At 36.4% G+C, this 25,027-nt stretch overlaps 3 protein-coding genes across 53 annotated transcripts in view; 1 reads left to right on the top strand and 2 right to left on the bottom strand.

Moving 5' to 3' along the window:
• The window catches only part of si:dkey-178k16.1, a 151,129-nt gene extending 142,594 nt beyond the window's left edge, over positions 1 to 8,535 (top strand). For 13 of the 50 annotated variants that reach the window (XM_087306637.1, XM_087306661.1, XM_087306634.1 and 10 more), the window contains 7 exons: positions 754 to 1,143; positions 1,531 to 1,776; positions 2,176 to 2,235; positions 2,403 to 2,489; positions 2,585 to 2,665; positions 5,949 to 6,065; positions 6,409 to 8,535. In XM_087306637.1, coding sequence (XP_087162763.1) covers positions 754 to 1,143; positions 1,531 to 1,776; positions 2,176 to 2,235; positions 2,403 to 2,489; positions 2,585 to 2,665; positions 5,949 to 6,065; positions 6,409 to 6,414 — 987 coding nt within the window. In that variant the 3' untranslated portion in view covers positions 6,415 to 8,535. Of the gene's footprint in view, positions 1 to 125; positions 177 to 753; positions 1,144 to 1,253; positions 1,359 to 1,530; positions 1,777 to 2,175; positions 2,257 to 2,402; positions 2,490 to 2,584; positions 2,666 to 5,948; positions 6,066 to 6,408 lie in introns of all 50 variants that reach the window. The other 37 variants (XM_087306659.1, XM_087306650.1, XM_087306644.1 and 34 more) reach the window with 6 other exon arrangements.
• LOC147831238 (uncharacterized) overlaps positions 1 to 25,027 on the bottom strand; it is a 650,544-nt gene that overhangs the window by 114,602 nt on the left and 510,915 nt on the right. The gene's annotated exons all lie outside the window — the stretch shown is intronic.
• cntn3a.1 (contactin 3a, tandem duplicate 1) overlaps positions 10,393 to 25,027 on the bottom strand; it is a 193,199-nt gene continuing 178,564 nt past the window's right edge. For both annotated transcript variants that reach the window (XM_087306666.1, XM_087306667.1), the window contains exons 16-23: positions 24,011 to 24,160; positions 22,942 to 23,012; positions 21,168 to 21,402; positions 20,549 to 20,664; positions 17,608 to 17,794; positions 15,860 to 15,972; positions 13,453 to 13,621; positions 10,393 to 11,456 (exon numbers count right to left, since the gene is read on the bottom strand). In XM_087306666.1, coding sequence (XP_087162792.1) covers positions 11,365 to 11,456; positions 13,453 to 13,621; positions 15,860 to 15,972; positions 17,608 to 17,794; positions 20,549 to 20,664; positions 21,168 to 21,402; positions 22,942 to 23,012; positions 24,011 to 24,160 — 1,133 coding nt within the window. In that variant the 3' untranslated portion in view covers positions 10,393 to 11,364. The remainder of the gene's footprint in view (positions 11,457 to 13,452; positions 13,622 to 15,859; positions 15,973 to 17,607; positions 17,795 to 20,548; positions 20,665 to 21,167; positions 21,403 to 22,941; positions 23,013 to 24,010; positions 24,161 to 25,027) is intronic.

The raw sequence follows: 25,027 nt of genomic DNA, 5'->3' as shown, positions 1-25,027 counted from the left end.
TATTTGGTCCTTTATATATGTCTGGTTGTTGGTTCAGGGCCTAGTCTTGGCTCCTTCCCTGTTATCTCAAATTTCAGTGCACTAACTTTGCATTGCTCTTCCTATTATTTCATCTCACATTTCAGGAGCCCCTTTCCACTCCAGCAATTCATGCGGAGCCTCAGGAGGAAGCCCAGGTGCCTCATTTTTCCACTCATCTCAGTCACTGCTACCTTCTTGCTAACCAAAAGCTTTGGCATTGACATTTTCGTAAACATAGGCATTTTTACAATTTACCTTTTGCTTTCATCATCACAGCATGACATTAATTGCATGATCCAATTCGTCCTACAAATGTCATTTAACGAATCCATCTCATGCACTGATTCCTTGGCACACTTGAATTTACATGCAGGCGTAAAAAAAAAAAAAGCTATAAACTCCTGTGGATGCTATGGATAAATAATATATGATCTACAACATGCAGTATTCTACACTAGGATAAAAAAAAAAATCTATCAGCTTAAAATTGTCTCAGTTTTTTTCCTCAGAGACACGTAACTTTTGACATTTTAGTAAGTCTTTTGAGTTGAACTAACCCCTGCATCCCTACTAGACCTGTTAACCATCAGTCACCACAATGTGTCTCATTCTTGTCTTGTGAAGAAGATGTAACATCCATTTATTGCCTTGTTTTACCTGTTTGTCAGTCAACATATGCTCTTGTAGCACAGCTGGTTCCTTGCACCAAGATCTCTATTTCTTCTTCTTCAGAGAGAGCCCTGGGAGAGACGCTTGGGATCGGTTTCAGAAGATGACCCTGACCCAGACACTCTGTACCTAAAGGAGACCCACCTGGGAATTGAGCGAAAATGCTCAAGCATCACTGTTAGCTCAACGTCCAGTCTGGAAGCTGAGGTGGACTTCACTGTGCTCATGGACTTCCAAACTGGTATGGAGGAATTTTCTAGAGGCATGACTGAGCTTGGAGAGAAAGACTACTCGCCTGATTTTGGCCTCTCAGACCGTCCCACACATCCAGCCTTTATACTGGGAGCAGATCCCATCTACCTTCCTGAGGAAAGACATGTAGAAGTACAGAGGCCCGTAGAGAAACCAAAGCCTGTTGTAGAACCGAAGCCACCGGAGGAACGTAAACCGGAGGTAGACAAGTATAATAGTGCTTTCAGCAAAGTAACTGACTCTTCCAATCACTGGTCACAATAAATGTGTTGATGAATGCAATCACGTCCCATTTTTCTCGCGTTCTACAGGGCATCAGAACCAAAGCATGAAATTACATTGGAATTTGAGTTCATGATTGATGCTAATTCCATTCCATTTGATGCTGCTCTCCATAGTTCAGTCAGTCAGTTCAGGTTTGGTTTCTTTGATTTCAGAATTTTGTTACATTTTTTCATTGCTTCTTATTCTTTTCTTTTGAACCATGACTCACCATATGCTGCCAAGTTCATTTGATTGGCATTGTGTTCCTTATATCTCATGATCACTCCCAGGTTTTCACTTGATCTGTTTCATTTCTTTCTCAAGCCTTTTGTACCCAAGAAAGCTCCACGGTCGGTGAAAGCTGCACAGGCCCTAAGAAAAGACTCTACAGAACAAGCTAATGCCCAGTCGATGAGACGGGAGAGCTCTGAATCACCCCCAATCCACCCTCTCAGCAGAGAGAGCAGTGAAATCATTGCCTCCCAGGCTCTAAGGAAGACTGAGGTCAAGATCGAGACGCAGCCCAATGGCTCAGAGGTCACCACAACCATAATGGAGATTGCAGACCCGGTAAAGACCTTTTAGCTCATCAAATGTACTTTACCGGGGAAGTGTCACTATGTGACAGGTTCAACTACAGCAGATTTTGGCCCTCGTGTGCCACTATCCTGCGGAGTTAAGCTCCAATCCTAATCAGACATACCTGCCTGTATAAAGTAGCTTTCTAGTGATCTTGAAAACATTGATAAGCTGGTTCAAGTTTGTTTGATTAGTGCTGGGGCAAAACTCTGCAGGATAATGGCCCTCCAGAACCAAAGTTGCCATCCCTAAATTAGAGGGACATGCTTTAAAGATTGTAATTAAGTCAATTATCATTTATTCCTTATCTACAGTAAGTGTCCTTACTTTATTTTATTACTTCCATGCACTGTAGAGGATCTTACAGTATCTTGATAACTTCTCTCGTAGGACCATGGTATCAGCGGTATGCGAGAAGCTGCGTACTCTATGACAGAGAGAGTCTCTCCTGTATGTCAATCCTTTCATCGGGTGAACTTGAGTCTTTTGTCCTTCTTTTTGTTTGTTTCCCAACTTATTTCAAGAATGTGCTTCACATAAACTGCATTGCAAACGTACCTACCATATTGCAGTTGTCATGCCTTTACAAGTGTTTATTTCAATACCTTTTTGTCCAGGTGAACTTGGGATCATTAGCTAGAGATGGTTCTCCACTAATGGTTACTGAGAATGTAACATCTGCCACTACAACTCATGTTACTAAGGTATGTGAAACCAGTTTCCTTTGTAAGCCCCTCGTTTAGATTAAACTTTTTAAAGAATTGAAAATGTACATATTTTATTTCTTCTTGTTTTGTAGACGGTGAAAGGAGGCTACTCAGAGACAAGAATTGAAAAGAGGATCATCATTACTGGTGATGATGATGTTGATCAAGATCAGGTAGGTGATAAAGGAACTACATCTGTATATATTTTTAAATAGTTTTGGAGAGAACTATCATGACTCTGGACCACAAACCCAACCTACTCTTGCTTGGGTATTGTTGTGGGAATGGTTAAAAATATACAGTATAGTACAAGTATAAATTATTGATTTTTAATTTATGACAAAACTCTTTAAAATGTTAAGTAAAGAACAACTTGATTTTAAAACATTTTGCAAATTTTTATTTTAGCTAGAGTGCAGCACAGTGGCTCAGTGGTTAGAAATGTTGCCTCACTGCAAGAAGGTTTCTAATTCACGCCCTGACTGGGCCAGCTTGCAATTCTGTGTGAAGTTTGCATGTTCTCCTCATGTTCGTGTGGGTTTCCTCTGGCTACTCCAATTTCCCCCACAGTCCAAATACATGCAGTATAAGTGAATTGAATAAACTAAGTTGGCCGTAATGCATGAGTTTGTGTATAGATGTAAGAGTGTATAGGCGTTTCCAAGTACTGGGTTGCAGATGGAATGGCATCCGCTGCATAAAACATTGAATAGTTGGCAGTTCAATCTGCTGTGGCAACCTCTAAATTAGAGACGAAGCCGAAGGAAAATTAATGAATAAAAGAATTTTGGTTAGAAATATGCATTACTAAGAACTCAATCTGGACCCCTTTAAAGGCAATTTTCTCAGTATTTAGTTTTTCTAAACCCTCAGATTCTAGATTATGAAATAGTTTTATCTTTAAAAAATTGTCCTATCCTAACAAACCATACATAAATGGAAAACTTTTTTTTTTCAGATTTGATATATATATATATATATATATATATATATATATATATATATATATATATATATATATATATATATTTTGATATATATATTTTGATATATATATATATATATATATATATATATATATATATATATATATATATATATATATATATATATATTTTTTTTTTTTTTTTTTTTTTTTTCAAAAATTGACCACTCACAAAAACCACTCATGACTGGTTTTGTGGTCCAGGGTCACATGTGATTTAATCATAAATGAAATGGTTAGTCAACATTTTTGATTTCACATGAACAGTGCACATGCAGTGATATTGCAAGGAACATGCTGTCTTGCTTTCTAAGTCGTCGGTTCTTCTTTTCTTCTCCTGAACTCGACTGTCTGGGGTATAATTTAATTGCTGTTATGTGCACACAGATTGGCGACAAGGCACATTACACATTTCATAGAAAGAATCACCAGCAGCTGCTTGAAAAAAGTGATACAGGAAATAAGATCATGCATAAGAGGATTTCTTATTCCTGTTGTAAATGGTATTTTAGACACTGGCATTTCTTATTTTTACGAGAAAACTGAAAACTAAAATCCCATAGTGTATACATGAAGCTGGATTTAAAAGAAACTTTTCGGCAAATTCACATTCGTTAACTTTTTTGGGGCTTAAAAGTTTTGATTACGCACAATTTCAGTGGATAGACTGAAAAGTCTGCGTAATAAAAAAAAAATCTTTGAGGTTTTTTTTTTTTTTATTTACTATGAATATCTTGACGTGTGTTCTGAAGATAAACAAAAGCTTTGTGGCATTTGTAAATACATGAGATAATTTATGACATTAAAATTTCATTTCATTTTCAGTAAGATAACCCTGTAAATTTCAAATGAAATCAAAATTGACAATTGTAAAAAATGTATGCCAATTTGCATCGTAACAAATCCCTTTAAGACAAGTAATTTTACGTGGCGGCCAACTTTGAGGCCGTACTTACACTAGGTACAGTTGCCTCGAACCGGGCCAAAGCACGCTTGTCCCCCCTCTCGTCTCCCCCGACGGCCCGCACTCACACCACAATCGGGCCTGGGCATGCTTATGTCATCGATGCTGTGCTGTTCAGTGGGAAGCGCTGTCACTTAGCAGCACAGTGGAGATTTCTCTAGTTATATCGTTTCTGTCGGTTTGATATGCAGTGACATGCAGTCAAATATTTTCGCCAAACAGTCCTTAGGGATGCGGTGACACGCAGTCAAATATTTCGGCGAACAGATCCACCACTTTTGTTGCTCATAAACAAACATAAAGCTTTCGTGCTGCAGAAATGAAAAGGTCTGCTGAAGGCGCGCAGCTGTCGTGCAGTGAGGGGTTTGCGTATTTAATTAGCTAAGGCAGTTTGCGTTCACTGAACAGTAAGAATGATTAATAAATCCATATGAAACATTCCCTTAAAAGTCACATCTCGCTTTCAGTTTCGAGCTGTGAGCCCAAGTGAACCGCGCTCAGGTCCACCTCTTCCAACCGGGCCAGGGCCGGCCAAGTGAACTGTGCTTGAGTCCGATTCAGCGCACTTACACTTCTCAAATGATCCGGGAAATGGGCCTGGGCATGGTACGGATGGCATAGTGTGAGTAGGCCCTGAAACATCTCTGGGGCAGTATACTCGGGCATTCTGTCTGAATGAGGAAACATCATATTCTACTAAACTTTGCCAAGCTTTCGATTACATTTTGATTAAGAATCACCAATAAAGTTAAACAACAACCGTTTTATAAGTTTAGTTTCTAAACGTTCAAACAGAATCAGCATATTTTTAGGTTGCCCAAGCTAATGCGCTCTTAAAAGGAACAAGATCACCACACCAACTTCACCTATGACCATTCTACACATTATCAATCTCTGAATAATGATCATCTGCTCTTCTGAAGTAATTTACAACTTGGTCTTGATGGCGAATCTTCTTCAGAAGTGACAGCCACTCTTTGTTTACAGGTTTTTATGGCCGTTTTTGTGCAATTGCTGTCATGTGATGTTCATTTGACAGGACTGATTGTACCTTGTGTTAATTTCATACAGATTACTAAAGTAAAAAACGTTTTGTTTTCAAGTGCACAACAGTCAATATGGCGAATAACGCCTCGCCTATAGTACAGTTACAATTTTCCTAATTCAAAACTATAAGTAACACATCTTTTGTATTCTAAAGTCTTTGATCGGAATCTTCAAAAATGTCTCCTCCCCTTGCAACAAAATCTCTTGTCAGCAATTGGTCCATCGCGAGATTATGGCAATTAGCTAATGACAATCAGTTCCTCATGAACAAACTTGCATCATCATATTTCTTTTCTAAACCAAGAAGCCATTTCACAACAGGAAAGAAAACATGAAAACAATTTCTGTTTCATGCCAACTTTAAAGTGCAAATTAATTAGTCAGAAAGCATATTACTAATACATTAGCTGCTTGTTTCCCCCTCTCTCATTTAACTTAAAAACAAATGACTTTTTCACAGGCGCTCGCCATGGCAATAAAAGAAGCCAAGCAACAGCACCCTGACATGTTGGTAACCAAGGCTGTAGTTGTCAGGGAAACAGAATCTTCCACGCAAGATCCACATGAGGAATCGAAGGTATTTGTCACCAGCAACCCCTGCACGCACAATTAATCCATCCATTTCCAAAATGCATATTATGGTTTATCTGTCATATCGAGCCGGCTGGTTTATAGCAGTTTGACAAGGGTGTAATGACATGTCAAAAGCAGTTCAGTCAGTGCCGCATGCTAACTCTAGGTGGATGGCATTGACAAACATGCTTTCATTTAGCTACAAAATGCACACTTATCAAATATAATTAATAAACGATATTGTTTTCCACATTATTCCATTGCCAACTAAGTGGATCTTCAAAATATACTTTAATAAATGGAGGTGTTACATGGTTTGCTGATTTGTGTTTTTAATTTTCCAACAGTCCTGATCTCCTCACTTCTCAGGACTTCATCGAGAATCAACTTTTCCTCAATGACTGCCAGTGGGTCTCCAAACATCTACAGACCTCTAATATTAAGCTTCTTGCTTCCACTTACATACACAACACTAACATTTACACATGCACACAAACACATGCTGCCTCCCAGACGTCGGAACCTATTCCTGCTCATGTAATTTCTATTTCGTGTCTACATTTGCTGTGGTAATATGGACCAGGAGGCACACGGTCTTCCTCCCAGAGGACCGCTTTGGAGGGACGGACTCAGCATCACATCGATCAGACGACTTAGCCGCCATTGTAGTCTCTTGCTTTTTCTTCACACATGTGAAAACTAACCAAGCGTACTATCAACAGCCCGATGCTAACATCAAGCATGAGGCATAGGGCTTTTTGATGAACGTGCTGAATTAGCTTAGTGGAGTGACAGTAGTGTCTATTGAGTAGTTTTTTTCTAGGGTTCATTGAGATATAAAAACAGAAGATCTTTTTTGCAAACACTGAACTGTAGGGAAAGCCTAGCTAGTGTGCATACAGTATGTCGTGCTTCTCAAATCAACAGATTATGTTGCTGTTCAATTCTGAACCATCATCTGCATGTGACAAAGCAGGGTTTAAAATAATTTTCGTATTTCATACAACTAACTATAACCTATAACCTGGTTTAGGACCCTAGCAAAACGAGACTGTATTAATGTATGGTTGCCAAAACATTTGACTGTCCTCTTATAAGTACTTCATTTCCGCATTAAACATAATATGGAAGTAGTCGACTTGCACATTTACCTCCCGAAAACCTGTTCTTTTATTACTTTTACAGATATCCAGAATGTGTTTTCAGTTATTCCGGGAACACTTGCATCAGCCTAGTAGATATCACAAACAAAGAAAATACACCTATTTTCAGTACAACCTTTTTCAAAGTACCTTTAGTATTCAAGTTTAGATTTTAGAATTAAAATATCCCCAAGTATGAAATGCACGATACAAAAAGTAACATGTTTGCTTGTTGAATGCTCTATTTCATCTTCTGCGCATATCGTTAAACTGTGAAAAATTATTTGAAGTCCAAAGAAACCAAACCTAATTTGAATTTAGTACATGCTGACATGATACATAAATAATCAATGTTATGTGCATGTGCGTTTAGAGTTTAAGCATTTGAAGAAGAAGAAAAAAATAATCATTTTTAAAAGGATTGCAAAAAATAATAATTTTGAATTATTTTCCAACAAGCTGGTACTTATAGCAAATTCCCTACTGCTCTGTATGTTTTTAAAACTTCTGTGATTTGTTTTTTTTTAAACTGTTCCTTCCCGCACAATGCTGTGCCAACGAACTAATGATTTAAAAAAAATGGATTTGTTAGATATGAGAACTTTTTATGTGTAAATGTCATGAGCCTGTGGTTTTCAGTGAAGCGTGACCCTTGAGCCATGAATCTCTTTACAAACCTTCCTCTGTGAAAGCGGTAGAAATCCTGGATGAGACAGGACGTGTATGTGTTCTAGTATTGAATGGATGAATGAACTTTGAATTGTGAGTATTGCCAAATGAAAAACCTAGCAGACTCTATGTAAGGACGAAAGAAAGCCAGGACAGCTCTCGATAACCTTTGCTAACATGGTCAAGGCTTGTTGTTGTGTAACTAATGCATTTGTTCAGGCCTGTGCACTATGTGAAAATTAAAACAGCCTGCAGATATCAGAAGGGGGATTTGTAAATGTCTTACTTCCAACTTGTACAGTTGCTGATTTTTGAGAACAAGGGAGCTGACCTAGGATATAAAGAAAAGAAGTGCCATGCAAAGGTTGATAGTTGGATGTCAAGTCAACCACAGCATTCTTTCGCCAGCTCATTTGCTAAGCCTATGTCAGAGTTTTGTCACTTTACAAGACAAATGCCCTCGTTTATGCTGTACATGTTGCATTTAACATTTGAACTTTGAGGAAAACAAGTTAAGCTTAAAAAAAAATCAATATTTTAGCATTGACTCCCCTGAGATTCCACCTGCAGAAACTTCTGTTTACACTGCTATCCTCTCTACTTTCTACTGCTTGGTTTTGTGTGTTTGCTGTACAGTGTTCGAAATAAATACGATTCATCCAAGTTATCAAGTTTCATATTTTGTGCATCTCAGATTAAAAACCTTTATATTCTATATTGTTGTACAATAGTTTTGGTAGCAATAATCTTCATTTCAAGAAATGCTGCATTGCCTTTATAGCAGTGCCCTCTTGTGGTCAACTGAAGAACATATGACTACTTCAAAATGATTTAATGTACTGCACCGTCTCACTAACGTTAACAGTGCTTATTTTAAGCACAGGGAAGCGTGTAATTGTTCCTAAATATGTTAACAGGCAGTACAGTTTTACAATGTCCTAAAATTGGCCAACTTGATAGGAGTTTCACGTGTATTAAAGAAAATGTATTTTAGCTGTCAACGGTGTTCAACGAAAAGCTTAAAAAAAAAACTAAAATAAAAACTCAAAATACATGAAGGATGTTTTTCTGAAGAAAGGAACTGTCCAGATTCACTTTAAAGGTGATTAGTAGGCTACAGTGGGCCTAGCCAAATGAAAATATTATCAAATCAAATTATCAACAGGTTACTTTTCTTGCCCGTTTTTTGTTTTTCGTGCTTGGTTGTTTTCGCGCACGTCATCAGAGGCCAGCAGGGCCACGCACCTATGATAAAAAATAATGACGTAGCCTAGATGTCTTTACTTGCACGTTTGAATCTTAAATCTTAGGTAACTAACATAACGCATAAGGTTACCTACGGTTTAGCCGGAATCAAACAAATTACTCCAGAACCAGAACTTATTTCTGCCATTCACTCCTCAGTTTAATAACAGCTCCATGGAGGTACATTAAGGATAAAATATTACGTAAAACGGTGCATCCTGACTGATAATCACCCAGCTAGCTATAGCAAACATTTTCCAGAAACAAAAACGAAAAAGTCTAATAGCAAGCAGCAAGTGAATGTTTTGCTGAGGTAAGAACACTGGTCTTTGAAATCACATTTGATTTACTATGTTCTCTGCCACATTTTCATTATCAGGGTCAGTTGCAGCCTTCACTTCCATTCTCATGTGCTCTCTCATGAAGTGTCTGCTTAATACACAAATTAAGAACTCTTTTTTTCACATAATGCTGCTTTGATTGTCGGCCAAGTCTGCTCTGCTTATTCTTGGTAGAAATGCTCATAGATGCCACAGTGAAGATGCCTGTCATTCCTGGGAAAACTAAAATGATGATGGGCTTAGTCTCTTTATTTATTAGGAGTCGCCACAGCGGAATGAATCACCAACTTATCCAGCATATTTTTTACCCAGTGAATGCCCTTCCAGCTGCAACCCAATATTGGGAAACATCCATACTCTCTCATTCACACACATACAATACAGCCAATTTAGTTTATTCCATTCACCTATACCGCATGTCTTTGAACTGTGGGGGAAACCGGAGCACCCGGAGGAAACCCATGCAAACACAGAGAAAACATGCAAAATCAAAAAAGGACAACTAACCCAGCAGTGACTTTCTTGCTGTGAGGTGACTGTGCAAACAACTCACCAGTCAGCATGGACTTAGTATTATGGCGTTCCTTGACAAGAAATTTAGGAATGACCAGGAGTTGATTGAAAGATAAAGGAGTTTAAGCAAGAAGTGTGGAGAGATGTATTTTTGAGTAATCCCCCCCCCCCCCCCCCCCACCCCTCTTATCCATATTAAAACATGAACACATGAAATGAACAGATTATATGAACAGATAATTAACAACAAAGGCTATTTAATTAAAACTATTTCTTAAGATGCTGACTCTTTTTGTTAATTAACAGGAACTGTTTAAATTTTTTATGAAATTGCGCATATTTAAAGGCAGAACCTCTCACTTCTTGATATTAAATGTGCATTTCTTAACACTAGAAAACATGAACATGACCAACTGACAAATATCTTAAGAACAGCACTCATGTTCCTTCATTTATTAAAAGCAGTCCATTCAAATACTGTATTTCAAGCCACTACAGAGCCAGTTCATGCTAAACAGCTTGAAAATGGAACGTAAGCATTATGTCCAAGGTATTTCAATAATCACAGCTATAGAAAGCACCCCAACAGAAAATAAAAAGCTGGCAGATGACAATAATAAGAATATCTGGTATACATCGTCAAACAACGGAATTGTAAATGAAACAAATTAAACAAGAAAATAAATCAAGACAACTATTTAAGGCTGTTCTGGTCCTGAGGATATTTTACATACTGTTTATTCTCATTAAAGAGGCACACACACTAGCAAAACAAAGGTCTCAGTGCATAACTGAAGGAAACACCAGCTGGACACAGCCAGTGAGCTCTTGTACTGTATAGGTAAGGCCAGCAGCATAAGCTTCGTCTTTCAAACAGACAGGGGGCATGTCAACGCTGGGGGACTGTAAACTCTGTCTGGTTTGAGGACAGCTGATTGAATGCAGTGATGTTCGGATAATGAAGGTGTTCGTGAGGTATGGCAGTAGGGAATTTCTTCAGATGGGTCCATTAAGTCCCACACCTATGGAAAAGGCATTCATGTGGTCTTCCACTGCCAACCGTCTAGTAAATGAATATGGATTTGTTGTCTCCAAACAGATGTCCATGTATGTGAATCCTCAAAAGTGTCATTTTATGCCCTTGAACATCCAGTTCCTGGTCCTGGTAATGATTTGTTTATCCAAAAAAAAAAAAAAAAAAGACATTATAATAGCTCTTACTCCAGTGTCCACGGCTTTGGTGTCAGTAATCAGAACCAGGTTAACAAACTTCCTCTTTTAATAAAAAGCTAGAGGAAAAACCTTCCTTCTGAAGAGTCTTGCTTTGTAAAACACACTGGAAAAAGACAAGCTGATCCACTTGCCAATGTTGCTGTAGAGTTTAGTTCATCTGTCATAAGAATGTCCTCACGGTACAGTGGAGTACTAGTGTTACAAACACTGGAAGTGCTTTTCTCTCTGGGGCAAATCCAATCGCATGTGCCACTGAAAAGAAAAAAGAATATGAAACAAAATATTTAAGATAACTAAAAAGCGGTAACAAAATTACTATTAGGATTTTTACATTTTTTTGATATGGTTCTGATATGGTATTATGGTCCTCCCATAATCTAATAAAGTACTCGACACACTGCCCAGTTTTGGCCCAAACCATTTGATGAACTTATCCATTAACCATTTTAAATCACATACTTATGCACTATTCTACCAATTTTGTAGTAAAAAATTATGTAACTAGTGCATTCACACTGCAAACTCTAAAAAGAATAAGTGCACTTTAATTACCTGGATGATGCACTTCAACTGTTGGAATGAATTATGGAATGTTAGACTTTCCACACTCAACAAAGTGGAAGGGGCAGAGCTTTCAGGCACTGATGTTAGATTACTTTATTTGGATTGTGAAAGCAAAATTCTCCTACGAGATAGATTATACTGCATCCCGAAGGTGTATGAGGTTATACTCTTGGCAGGTATTATTTGGCAGTTTGGACATTTATTTCACTAACTTGGCAACGTCATCTGGGAAACGGTTTGAATTTCCACTTTGCAAAAAAAAAAAAAAAAAAAAAAAAAAAAATATATATATATATATATATATATATATATATATATATATATATATATATATATATATATATATATATATATATATATATATATATATATATATATATATTTGAGTGTGTAATAAGTACGTTGTGCATAAAAGAAGAGTGTAAAGTGTGGCATTTGGGACGCAGCTTATAGCATTTTCAGCTCTCCATAAAAAGTTTCATATCGGTCACCTTGACCAATAACAACACAGAAAAATTGTGAACACAGAAACATGACTGTATGTGGAAAATGGTTTTGTGCAAGATGTCAAACATTTTAATTTTCGTTCGACCAAAAACCAATAATGCCACTTTTGTAAAAAATAAAAACATACAAAAAGGTGATTTAAAAATCTGTGAATTAGTAAAAATATATGTTTATAAAAATGAAAATTTATTTATTGATGAGTGGTTTTGAGAAGTTTATTATCTTATCTCTGAATGATATTATAAAATGTAAAATACATATTAATGCAATTTAAACACTATTGTGACTTATCTGTGTTTTAGAGCAATGCAGTTAGTATCCAGTGTGACATATACTGTAGACAGCTGCAACTTATTTTCTATAAAATATAAAATTATGGGAATTCCTAAAACCAGTATGTCACACATAATATCCACTATTTAACATAAGTACCAAACCTGTAGCCAGCCTGGTGAAAGGGCTGGTTCTTTTGTCTCCAAAAGTAAACTTTTTTTGCAGTTATTCGCCTCGTTCTGTATGTAATTATGAGCTTCAAATACTCTATTTAGTGACATTTTAAGCATTATTTTTTTTTGCTGGATTAGCTTCTTGGATGGCCAACAAAACCAAAATTTTTGATGTACCAAAAATATTTTGCAAAGATTAAGAATCAAGAAACATGAAAAAATAAAAAACAAAAATAAATAAAACACAAATTTATTGCATCATATATCATTTGAGAAAAAAAATGTAGCCGATTGTGTCATTTATTAGGCAAATAACATACTGGCCATCACATTTAGCTTTTCTCAGTCAGAATTTGGTCATTTGAATAAAAAAAACATTCAAAACATTATATTAAAAACGTGGAGCTTCACAATTTTTTCCAGCCTCTCTTGTAAAAAAATTATCAAATAAAAAATGTATGGGTAACAACAAAAGCCTAATTAGTATTAAAATTAACTTTAATACGGGCCGCTATTGATGCTTTGCACCTTTTCATTGATATTTTTTTTATTCAAGAATGAGTTATTTTCATAATTTATGATGGCTAACAGTCAAGATTGGACAAATAAGCTTAAGAATGGGGCAAATTCTGGACCTTTGTCAGTGGGGGACTTGGGTCCTTCGAACCCCCCAAACCCCCCCTGGCAACGGGTCTGAATTCATTATTAATTAAACAGAAATAAATTGATACCTGCTATCCTGGGGATGGTAATCTGTTTGCTGCTGCTCCCTTCTCCACCTTCACTGACTGGTTTAATCTGGATGATGTAATCCTCATCCACAGGCAGCGAGAGCTCAAGAGATGTGCTGTTAGTCTCCACCACACTGGGCCGAGTCTGTCTGCTTTGCTTGTACATGACCTTCAAAATAACACAAAAGAACATGTGTATATATGTAAAGTGTTGAATGGATTTTGATTTCAACTTGAGTTTCGATGTATAATTCAATGTATATGTAACTGTTCTAATTTTGCTGGAATTCTGCTGAGAAAAACGGCATATGCTGGTAAATGAGTTTCTTGTTTGCAGAGTCATGTGAGAAAAGGGAGCTTATCTAACTATCAAAACAATCCCAAAGGGATAGTATGTTGAGGACAATACATAAATAATGTCATAATAATGGTAGATTATTGCAGTAAATAAGGAAAATCTAATCTAAGGGTTTTGCTGGTTTATGTTTTTTGTTTGTTAATAGGGTCCCATTTTTAATGTCACTTTAGGGTTCCACTGTCCTACTAAAGCACTTATGCATATGTAAGCTCATCAAAACTTGCTTTAAATCTCCTAACAAAGGAAAACATGTACAATTAAATGTGTATTTGTATTAAATGTAAAATATAGAGTGCTTTCACATGCATGCCTCATTTATAGGCTATATAAGAATTACTAAGCCTTTTAGGTGCGGTTAGTTTGGGCAGATGTAAAGGCAGGATTCATACTTAGGTCCGCATCAAAAGTGGACCAAATAAGCATATAGCGACCTGTTTAAAGAGGTGATCTCAGTATGCTTTCAAACAAACCCTGGAACAATTTGTTTGTGGTGAATATGTGAACTGACCTCGAACTGACCCTAATGCAGAAATTACTTTGCTTTTTTGGACCAAAATATCTGCATTCTGGAATGCAGTTCAGAAAATTTGTCTTGCCAATGACTGATGTGGATATTGTCAATTGACTGCTTTTTAGGTTAGTTTGATTCAGAGCAGTCGCTCTGGTGTGAAATGGAAACAAAACGGCTAAAAAATGCATATTTTTTTTTTACCATGGTCCGGTTTAAACGGCACGGTTTACCCCTTTTTTATGATTTAATATTAACAATATGGTTCTTTTGAATGTGCCAGTTTAGGTTCAGTTCAACACACAGTTCAGATGTTTGTATTATAATGTGTTAAAAAGTTTCATGTTGAGGGCATTTACACAGTTTGCTGTTTTAGGGGCGTGTTGCTTCTCATGAAAATTAGTTTTGGCTTCCCACTCAATGTAACAAGGGGGCAGAGCCAAAAACTCCCACGCTCTGTGTTTGCAACAGACAGGCTGACAGACAGAAAGAAAGAAGCTAAGCTAAGCTAGGATCAGCATTCAGCCGTACATGTATGACTCGGACACAGACCAAGCAGAGAGTACAAAATCATTTTTGTCTTTGTATAGTTTGTATAGTCTTGGTGTACACCGAGACTGATAACCACACACTGAATTAACTTTGACTGAGGCACAGAATGTGCCACAACACGGCACACCAGACACTCTCAGTGTCGCAGCAGAAACATAAAGTGTCCTGAATCGTCGCGCCCGCATTCCAGAACTCCAAACATAGGCCTCCACCAGGGCAAACACAACGGCGCCGCGGCCGCCTAGCCGCCAACCCGAAGATCGGCCGCATGCACCCCGACAGAAACCCACGCCCAGAACTCTGAATTGCACTGCGCCGAGCTACGCAAAAAGTACAAGCAATAATTCCGATTAGAGCGAAAATGTGGAGAATATTGATCTTGTGTTGAGCCCAATGAGCCTTTCATCTAAAAATAGAGCCAGGGTGTTCCTTATCACTTTATCCTTATCCTTATCGATATCGCTTTGACTCACATGCTGAAAATGACGTAAAACAAGAAACTGAGGATATGATCATGACGCGAGGCTGTCAATTAATATTGGTGGGTGGGGGGACTGCTTTTCTACGTAAAGCAGTCGGTCTAAACACCGCTCCAATTGGTCCACCGTTTTTATGTTGTTAAATTAAAAAAAAAATTGTGTGTTTATATCACTCCAATATGACAGTCTATACACTATATATACACAGATGTCTGTCCAAACAGCTTGAAAAGTTTATATTTTTTTTTACCATAGGTGCCCTTTAAAGGAAACATTCCACAAGTGTGAAAGACTATATTGCATGTTTTGCTTACAATAATTGCATGTTCTTATTTAAGTCCTTATTTCATATTAAGAAAAACTTATTCTTCTAACCACAGGCTTTTAAACATAAGTTTAAATTGGTCTATGATAATTTCACTTTTAAATATGGATTTGGAAAACAAATTGAATTGTAGAACTACAACATGTTGGTTACAATGAAGTTTGTGATGACTTGTGTGTTCATACCTTATAGCCCATAACTTCCGACTCATTCTCCAGAGCCTTGACATGATCCCACTTGAGGATGAGTTTGGAGTCTGTTGTATTCCACATGACTTTTACTGGAGATTGACTTGGCGCTGTGTTAAATAGATTAAATGAACCGAAAATTAGCATTTAGAGCACATTAAAAAACTTTTAAGAAATGGTGTGTGAAAGTAAAAAATTTCCTGAAAACTGCTAACAAGGGGATAGTTCTTCCAAAAATGTCATCATTTACTCACCTTCGTGTCATTCCAAACCCATTTGACTTCTGTTTATTACAAATGAAGATATTATGATATTTTTACATTTCAAAATAAATTTAGTAAATTTCTTCAACATGTCCAAGTTTTTTTTTTTTAAGTGATCATAAAGTTTATAAAGAGAAAATTTAAATAAATGCATATGAATCAAGTGATTTAATTCAAAATACTGTTCATCATTACTTTTAATAAGATAAACAGAAAGTTTTAAAGGGAATGGTCTGCAAATGTAGGCACCGATATCTCATTTGGTTTCATTAAAATACATTATTTTCTGTTTTGAAGGAAAGCTTGGAATGACAAATGATGACAAAATTCTCATTTATTGGTAATCAATTATTTTAACTTTCCTTAAAGGTGCTGTATGTAAGTTTGACGCCCAGTGGTTAAACTAGGCACTGCAGCTCTGGTTTTAAACGCATGCAAAGCAGATTGCCAAATTGACGACACCAACAGACTGATTTAATTTTGTTCTACATAAATTCCAACACATATCAGTGATTCAGCATGTACATTTAATAATGTAAAGAGGTTTAATATGTATTCTGTGCTTTTCAATGGATGTATTTAAATATCTGTTGTGTTGCTTCTAATGCAAACGGGACATAATGTAACCTGCTCACTTAATGTTTACGTTTGTAATATTTATGTTATTTGCCAATTAATAACCACCTCATGTGAAACTCAAAATCTGCGTCTCATTTCAGAGGCTGCTACTATCCACCGGAGGTCGCATTTTGGCAGATATTTGCTTTAAGATCTTTCAAGATTCCACCAAGGCAACCTGGGGTGCTGAAATATAATTAGTTTAATTGGCATTGAGCGGTTAAAGGGAACAAAACAAAGACAGATGTTTCGGCATGTAACACATTATTTAAAGCAGAATATCTGACTTATATATCTAGTGACAAACTTAGTCAAAAACTTACATACAGCACCTTTAACTCATTGCCCAACCGAGGCAATATTATAATATTTATATTATAATATTTATAGTTTCAATAGTTACAATGTGTTTAAAAAAAAAAAAAGTTTTTTGACAAAGTAATGTATGCAGAATGGTGATCAAAACAGTCAATCACTTTTTAGAAAAACATGTGAGCTTTCCATGTTAAAGTCAGATTTGAAATACAGATTTAACACACATGGTACACGTGTGGTTTTGTAACTATGTCATGTATAATAACAAATCTGATACATTTTTTTAGTAGTGGGAAAGTTTTTTTTTTTTTGTTCTGTAGTACAGAATGTACAGTAGGTACAGTAATTTCACTTTTATGGGAAAGGATATATATTATTTATTGTATTGGATATTAAATAGACATTGCCTTTAATTAATTTCAGTCAGCCTTTAAGAGTTTTATTCATATATTTTTTTACATCTGAACTTTTACGTGGCAAATGTATAAATCATGAAACTGTTGAAAAAAAAAATACTCACAACAATACACAATGACCTGTTTCACTTACGTGGTCTCTTAGTGGTTACATTGACCACTGCACTATCAGGTCCAACACCAGCACTGTTATAGGCTTTGAGTTTGATGTTGTATGTACTGCTGGGGTCTAATCCACGGATAACAGCAGATGTCCTGTTTCCTACAGTCCTCATCACACTGGCTGTGTCTGGTCTGTCCTTTGTACTCCAGTACCTTAGCTGAAAATCAGACAACTGGATGTCAGAATCTGTCACAATGTGTCATTCTCGAGCAAAAGATCATATTTTCCCAGAGAAAAGGGTAATGAAATAAAAAAATCTATATTTCCTGGTTCTTTTGACATAAAAAAGAGGATAGTGTGGCATTTTGACATAATGTCTTGTTACTCTCTAAACACTTTATACTTTGTTAAAACTAGTTTGCCAAAATGATAGGTAGTGAAATGAGAATCTTTAGAGTTGCTCTATTAATAGTGTGGTTAAACTCCCCCTCCACAGTAAAATAACAACGCCTACTTTTATAGCACATGTTTAGTTCTGTCTAATACTTCTACGTGCTGTACGTTATGTTTAGCTCTGCTAATGACTTCTACAGCACTGCATAATTAGCTCAGCCCTCCAAGTCATGCTGTAAAAGGTAAATAACTACAGATGCAAATGCAGGTCTACACAGTGCAATATGATGATAAATATGGTATGTATAAAATAATTCTATCTTCTAATTCTATAAGTCTATCGTTTACTATTAACTTTATAATTAATTTTATGGTGTCGCAAAATACATAGTTTTTACAGAAATTAATTTTCATCCTTTTGATGACCTCAGTCATATAGGGTTTTCACACCAGATGTAGTATGCGCGTCTGTATAAATATAATTATGATATTCACGCATATAGATGCTTGGTTTATTCGCGCGTCAAATTCACTTCACAATAGATGCGGATTCACATCATAAGCAGGGCTTCTGTTTGCCCGGTGACTCTAGCTTCATTTCTAAATGGCTAACATGGATTTTATTGAGATCATAGCTGTACTTTATATGCTTTAGGATAACTGAAAAACAGCGTAGATTTGTTCGGCGCCATGTCTGAGTCCACTAGATCCTGATTTCAGAGGTGCACCCAGCTCTGTGAGTTCATCAACTCCTTCAGAAACTATACCCGGATAATAGAAGCTTTCAGTGATGCTTCCGACTGAGCCCAGCCCAGTTTGATGAGGATATCCCCTCGGTACACCAACAACAGGAGCTCTTTTATAACAACGCCCATACTAGAGCAAGCTCCTGATTGGTTAACGCAGCACAAACGTCTGCAACAGTTCGGATTTTCCAACTCGAACGAATCGCACGTCAAACGTGCAAAACACTCAATTTGCGTGAATTGTGTGTATAGTTCGAAAGACCCACTTCTCACTGACAAGGGTCTAGAATTTGTCCCAATCATTAGCTCATTTGTCTATTTTGACTGGTATACCAGTTGTTGTTGTGGTTGTTGTGACTTCAGCTAATCTATTTTGGCCAATGCAATTTAGCTGTGCAAGACAACATACAATCTGACATAAGTGAAGACATCTGTTGCTACAGTATTGTTTTTGAATAGAGAAAACATTTTACAAGTGACTTTTATTCAAAATTTTGGAGCTTATTCTTGAAACAAAAAAGTGATCAATAAAAAGGTGTGAAGTATCAAAAGCGGACGATATTGTGATTACTTTAAATACTTATTTAGCCATAGTTGTTATCTATGATTTTTCAAATGTACTTTTTCACAAGAGAGTCTACACAAATCATGAAACTTTACTATTATTAACTTTATTATTGTTTATTTGTTTTATTATTTAAATGGCCAAATACTGACTGAGGAAATTTGTGTTTGCCTGATTATTTGCCTAATAAATGACAATAGGCTTTAAAACTTTAATTCCTTTTTTAAAATAATATATGTAATAAGTTTGTATGTTTCAAATAAGTATTAATTTATATTTCTTTATTCTAAATCTTTAGAAAATATTTTTTGTACATCAAAAATTATTGTTGACCACCTGACAAGATAATCCAGCTAAAAATAGTGCTTAAAATGACGCTAAAGGTGACCCGTATCATACCGCACTGTACCAATCAGTGGAAACAAGGCATTATGCATTATAAAGGCATTTTATATATGCAATAGATACATGCATATAATCATAAAAAGGCAATATTTAAATCTCATAATTAAATAGACAATTAGGCGAATAACTGAAAAAATGTCCACTTTTTGAGAAAAAAGAACTACCCCTTTCACCAGGCTGGTTACGAGCCTGAGGTGCCAGTACATTTTCTGTTATTTTACAGACTTATTTCTCTTTATATTTTTTCCTATACATGATATTATTTCAAAGTATTAAAATGCCAATAAAAGTCACTTTGTTAAACCATAGAGTTGAATTTTCAACATCAAAAGTGGACAGAGCTGAGATCAACATCCCATAATTCAATTTACAGCTGTAAATAAATGGAGAACACTTGTGAATCACAATTATATTGTTTACAGTGTGCATAGTAATTATATAATAACATTGATTTGATGCGCACTTTCTGATCTTAAAATCTAGAAACAAGCATCACAGTAGTGTGTATTTACATCTAAGTCTACAATAAGCTTTGAATAGTCAAAAATGGTGTGTTCAGATATGGTGTGTCAAAACAGTACATAAAATAGCCTATTACTTCTAATGCATTATGTTTTTTTAATGTATAAATCTTGATAACATTATAAGTGGATCTCAAAGAACAGTACATGATTATAATAAAAAGCGAGTTTAAGACCCCATTCATTTTTTATTTTTTTTTGGTATTGTCTCTAGAAAGCTTACAAAACGGAATGCAAGATTTGATATACTAACTAGGGAATGCACTAACAGGACTATGATGTAGAACAAATGCCATCAGATTCATTAGCTTGCTTTTTGCCGTGTTTAGTGTTGTCTTCACCTCATAGCCCATTATGCGTGTCCTGCTGGTGCTCCATGGTAAAGGCTTCCAGCTGACCTCCACTTCTGAGGCTGACAGGCTCTTGGCACGGATGCGACTGGGGGCACGACTCGGCTCTATGGATAGAATAAACATTACTGTAATACCTCACCCTCTTTAGGCTCATTATTACAACACTGATGCACAAGCAAATATTCAGCGCCTTCAGTTTGCCCTAATTAAACACAGCTACATCGATTTCCACTGAACAAAAAAATAAATATCACCAAAACTCATTTTTTTTATTCTATGAAGGCCTGATAACATTTCTTGACAAAAACCAACAACATTTTGTGATTAAAAACATATAGTTTTTTTTTTTTTGCTTAATAGAAAGTTTGAAAACTAACATATTAAAAATAGACCATTTTGTACATGTTCAGTGATTTTGTTAAGTTGAATTTATACAAACTCTTTACTCTATTATTCTTCAAATAGATGCAGTCACTCTGAGCATAATTGACTACTTTTGACCAGCAGCTTAGATATATCTTTACATTAAACAAAATAAATATCTGTAGCACTGAGTTTATACTGTACCGAAAATGGGAGCTTGTGCATTGTTTTTACAGTATAGTACCTTCTTCTGCAGAGTATATAGTGGTGACAGGTCCAAAAGGACCTTCTCCTTTGTTGTTGTAAACTCCCACTTTGACATGAAATGGAGAAAAAGGAGGGATGCTGTCATTTTTGAAGATGTATCGTGATGCATCAGGAGATGTAACTGCCGCCTGCATCCAGTTTTGGCCACCAAGAGGGCGAAAAGCGACCACATAGCCGAACCCTGGACCAGCTTGTTGCTCTTCTGGGACTGGCTAAAGAGGTCCACAAAAACAAACACGCACAAAAAATGAGAGAAAAAGCAAGTGAAAAATACTGTTGAGGTAGCAATATATCAATGATTAGTTTAATAAGAGGTTTTGTCTCAGACCATGTAAAATCTCAATCACCGTTCTTGAACATATTTTTCTCTTTTCATATTTTGAAACATAATAGCTAAAAATCTATAAAAAAAAAATGTGTCTTACTTGCTGAAAAACATATTTGTAACAAAAGAGCTGCTTGAACTATAGACTGACTATGCTGACAGCATGATAAGCCTGTTTGTAATGCAGGCCAGTGAATGGTCCACCACTGATGGATACCTTTGTGCACTTAACAATGTACCCGATTTGAGTCAAATATCAATCTTCCAGACTTTTACTGACTAAAATGCTCAATATCTACAACACCAACTAATGAACATCTACATCTTATGAAGAGACAAACAGGGCACTGTGCTAGTACAGTACAATTTATGAAAAATAAAATAATGTTAAAACAATAACAAAAAGTTAAAATGGTTTAGCTTGAATTTCTTGAATTGGCTGAATTACTTGAATAGCCACTATGAGAACAACAATGGATAAACTACCTCAGAAAACTACTCTACAAGTACTTTTACTAACCCAGGTTTATTGTAGATATACCTTATACCCCTGTATACATTTCTGGAGAGCGTGAAAAATGTCCCAGAAGCTATGATTTTTTGCAGTTTTTGATTTTTGCGAATCCACCGGTGTGTAGATTTCTCTTAAGAGTGCAATTTGTGTCTGCTGTTGTCAAGTAAATCTACCAGAGGCCGCTGTTAACTGACTGACCAACCAAGCAACCAACCGATAACTTTACCCACCTCCTTCCCTAAACCCAACCATTAGTGCCTTCAAAAGCACCAATTGTACTTGAACACCTTTTTCCCTAAACCTAACCGACAGTGTTTTTAATATCAATCCAGAAAAAGCGAAGCCCTTGCGATTGCCTGATTTACCACGTTTTTAACCTGTTATTTACTTATAGTATTTTTAATCTTTTGTTTATGTTTTACCTGCTTTCTAAAACTGTTATTCACTGGACTCACACCTCATCGTCATGGTCAACTCTTCTTTAACTCCCAAGTTCAAACTTAGGTAAGTGGTCAGCTGGAAGCGTGAAAAGGAATAGAAGCCGCCGGCAGCATCATATCGCCCCGTAGCATTCATTTTAAAAATGATAATTTTCACGCTCTCCAAAAATGTAGATGGGGTTACGTTTTTACAATGAACCTGTGTTGACTATTACAGTTTGTGTGGCTGTCAAGGAGTTTTACAAACTTCACATTAACTTTTCTATAGTCAACTTTTTAACACTCTGGCTTCAAAATGACCACTTTAAAGAAGCTCTTAATTTATATTACTTTATTTTATATCAAATTCTATTTTATTAATTAATATTGATAATGTAAAATGTATTTATATTGAACTAAATTTTATGGCACAAATTCCTGATATTCCATGACCTGTACAAAAAAGTCTGCTTAAAAAGAGTTTGCTTGTTACCTCCCAAGTGATGACGAGCTCAGAGCGGCTGCCACCTCCTCCACTGACTCTGGCTGGGGTTATCCTTGGCACTGCCATGTTAAAAAAAAGAGAGAAATTCTTTTCACCCAGTTTTACAAGATGAGATACACCACAAGTGCAGACAGGGCATTTTTCTCCCTTCTCCTCCATCTGTTTAGCATGATGGCACAGAAACAGTTTCTTGTCGGCTACTTGGATTTGGGTAAAAAGGTTTAGCATACAGTAGGAAGGGGAGAGAACTGCGCATCTTGTCAAATCATGTAGAAGTGCCTTGTGCAGTTATAATAATACTAAAAACCCTACTAAAACCTTATGAAGGCGAGATGGACCAACACATATTTTTGTTCCAACAGAACCAACACTACAGTGAAATTAAATGAATATGTAAATATGTGCAACTTGCTTTCTTCTTAATAAACAAAAATGACAACTGTAAGAAAACAGCAGTTAAGAAAACATGTGTTCTTAGAGATGTGGATTTGTCTGCAGCAGCTTTAGTCAAGTCAGGTCACCTTTATTAATATAGCAATTTATGCAATATGATGCTTGTAAACAGGAAGATGCTGAGACTTTTATTTTAGCATGTAGATGTACTTCCAACTGAATGGCATATTTAGTAGGAATTTGGCCTTTTTTTGCGCATCCTTCCTTCATAGCAAACTAACGGTAAAAGGGGCATGGCTGAGGATAATAATCAGAGCTTGACATTAACACCCGCCAGTCCGCCAAGTGCCGTGGATTTCAGCTGTGGCGGGTAAGACAGCCGCTCCCACAAGCCAATTAAGCTGGTTGAAAATTATTTTTAAATTGTAGTTTTCTTTAAAGCAAGGTTCGCATGCAAATATGCATGCAAATGTGATTTTAGAATCCAGAAGCAGCACGACTGACAAAAACAGGGTTTGAGAAACAAAAAGAAAGCAGATGAATACCGAATGACAGGATAAGCACCTGGGCTTTAATGTGACATATAATAAATTAAATACGTTTCAGGTATTAATTCCTTGTTGAGGGGAAAAACAGTAAATGTTAATAAATATACAGTACATACTTGTGTCCTTGGTCCTGATTTTTTGTGAGGGTTTGGTGGGTTCCCCTGTGCCGATGGAGTTAGTAGCCAGAACTCTGAACTCATACTCGACCCACGGGCTTAACTCAACCACACGGGCTGACGACTGCTGTCCCCCTAGAGACTCGGGCACTGAGAAAACATGCAGATAACATAAAGATATTTCAAGATACCTGGGGTAAAAAAATACACAGACACACACACACACATATATATATATATATATATATATATATATATATATATATATATATATATATATATATATATATATATATATACACACACACACACACACACACACACACACACACACATACATATATATATATATATATATATATATATATATATATATATATATATATATATATATATATATATATATATTAGGGCTGTTACAATACACGATATGAAATCGAAATCGCAACACTCAGATCTACGATCCTGTGTCGCGGTGTGATAAGAGACAATCGCGACACACCCCTTGACTACCTTTCCAATAACGTCACGCGTGCCTGCAAAAGTTCAGCTAATTAACACTTTTTTTCGTTCGACATTGCAAGCACTGTTATACAATATTTAGCCGGGAGAGCTCGCACGGAGCTCTTAGTAAGGGACCATCTGACAACGCCAGAAACATTGCCAATGCTGTCAAAGCGGCCGGATTTTCAGCGCATATACGATGATTTGCTCACACTGTTAATGTGGCTGCGCAGAGAAGAATGGGCGTTCACCAGATGTCGCGACTCCTGCAGAGTAAGGAAAGTTGTCACGTTTTTTTCACTGCAATGTTGACATGATGGTGTTTCTGAAGAATTTTCAACTCCCTTAAATCAAACGAGTTTGGTATTCTTGAGAGAAATAAGTTGTTTATTTTATTAATGTTTACTTGATTTGTGGTTTGCAGCACAGGCATTAAGCCTCAGTGTAAAACAGTAGCCAAAAGGTAGGTAACAGCGCAAACTTTTCTGTAACCTGTGCGCTTTCTGTTTGAAC

The sequence above is a fragment of the Danio rerio genome, chromosome 23, assembly GCF_052040795.2.
Source record: "Danio rerio strain M-AB ecotype USA chromosome 23, GRCz13ab, whole genome shotgun sequence".
Taxonomy (NCBI): domain Eukaryota; kingdom Metazoa; phylum Chordata; class Actinopteri; order Cypriniformes; family Danionidae; genus Danio; species Danio rerio.
The sequence above is the reverse complement of the archived record's forward strand: the minus strand, read 5'-3'. Positions and strand labels throughout refer to the sequence as shown.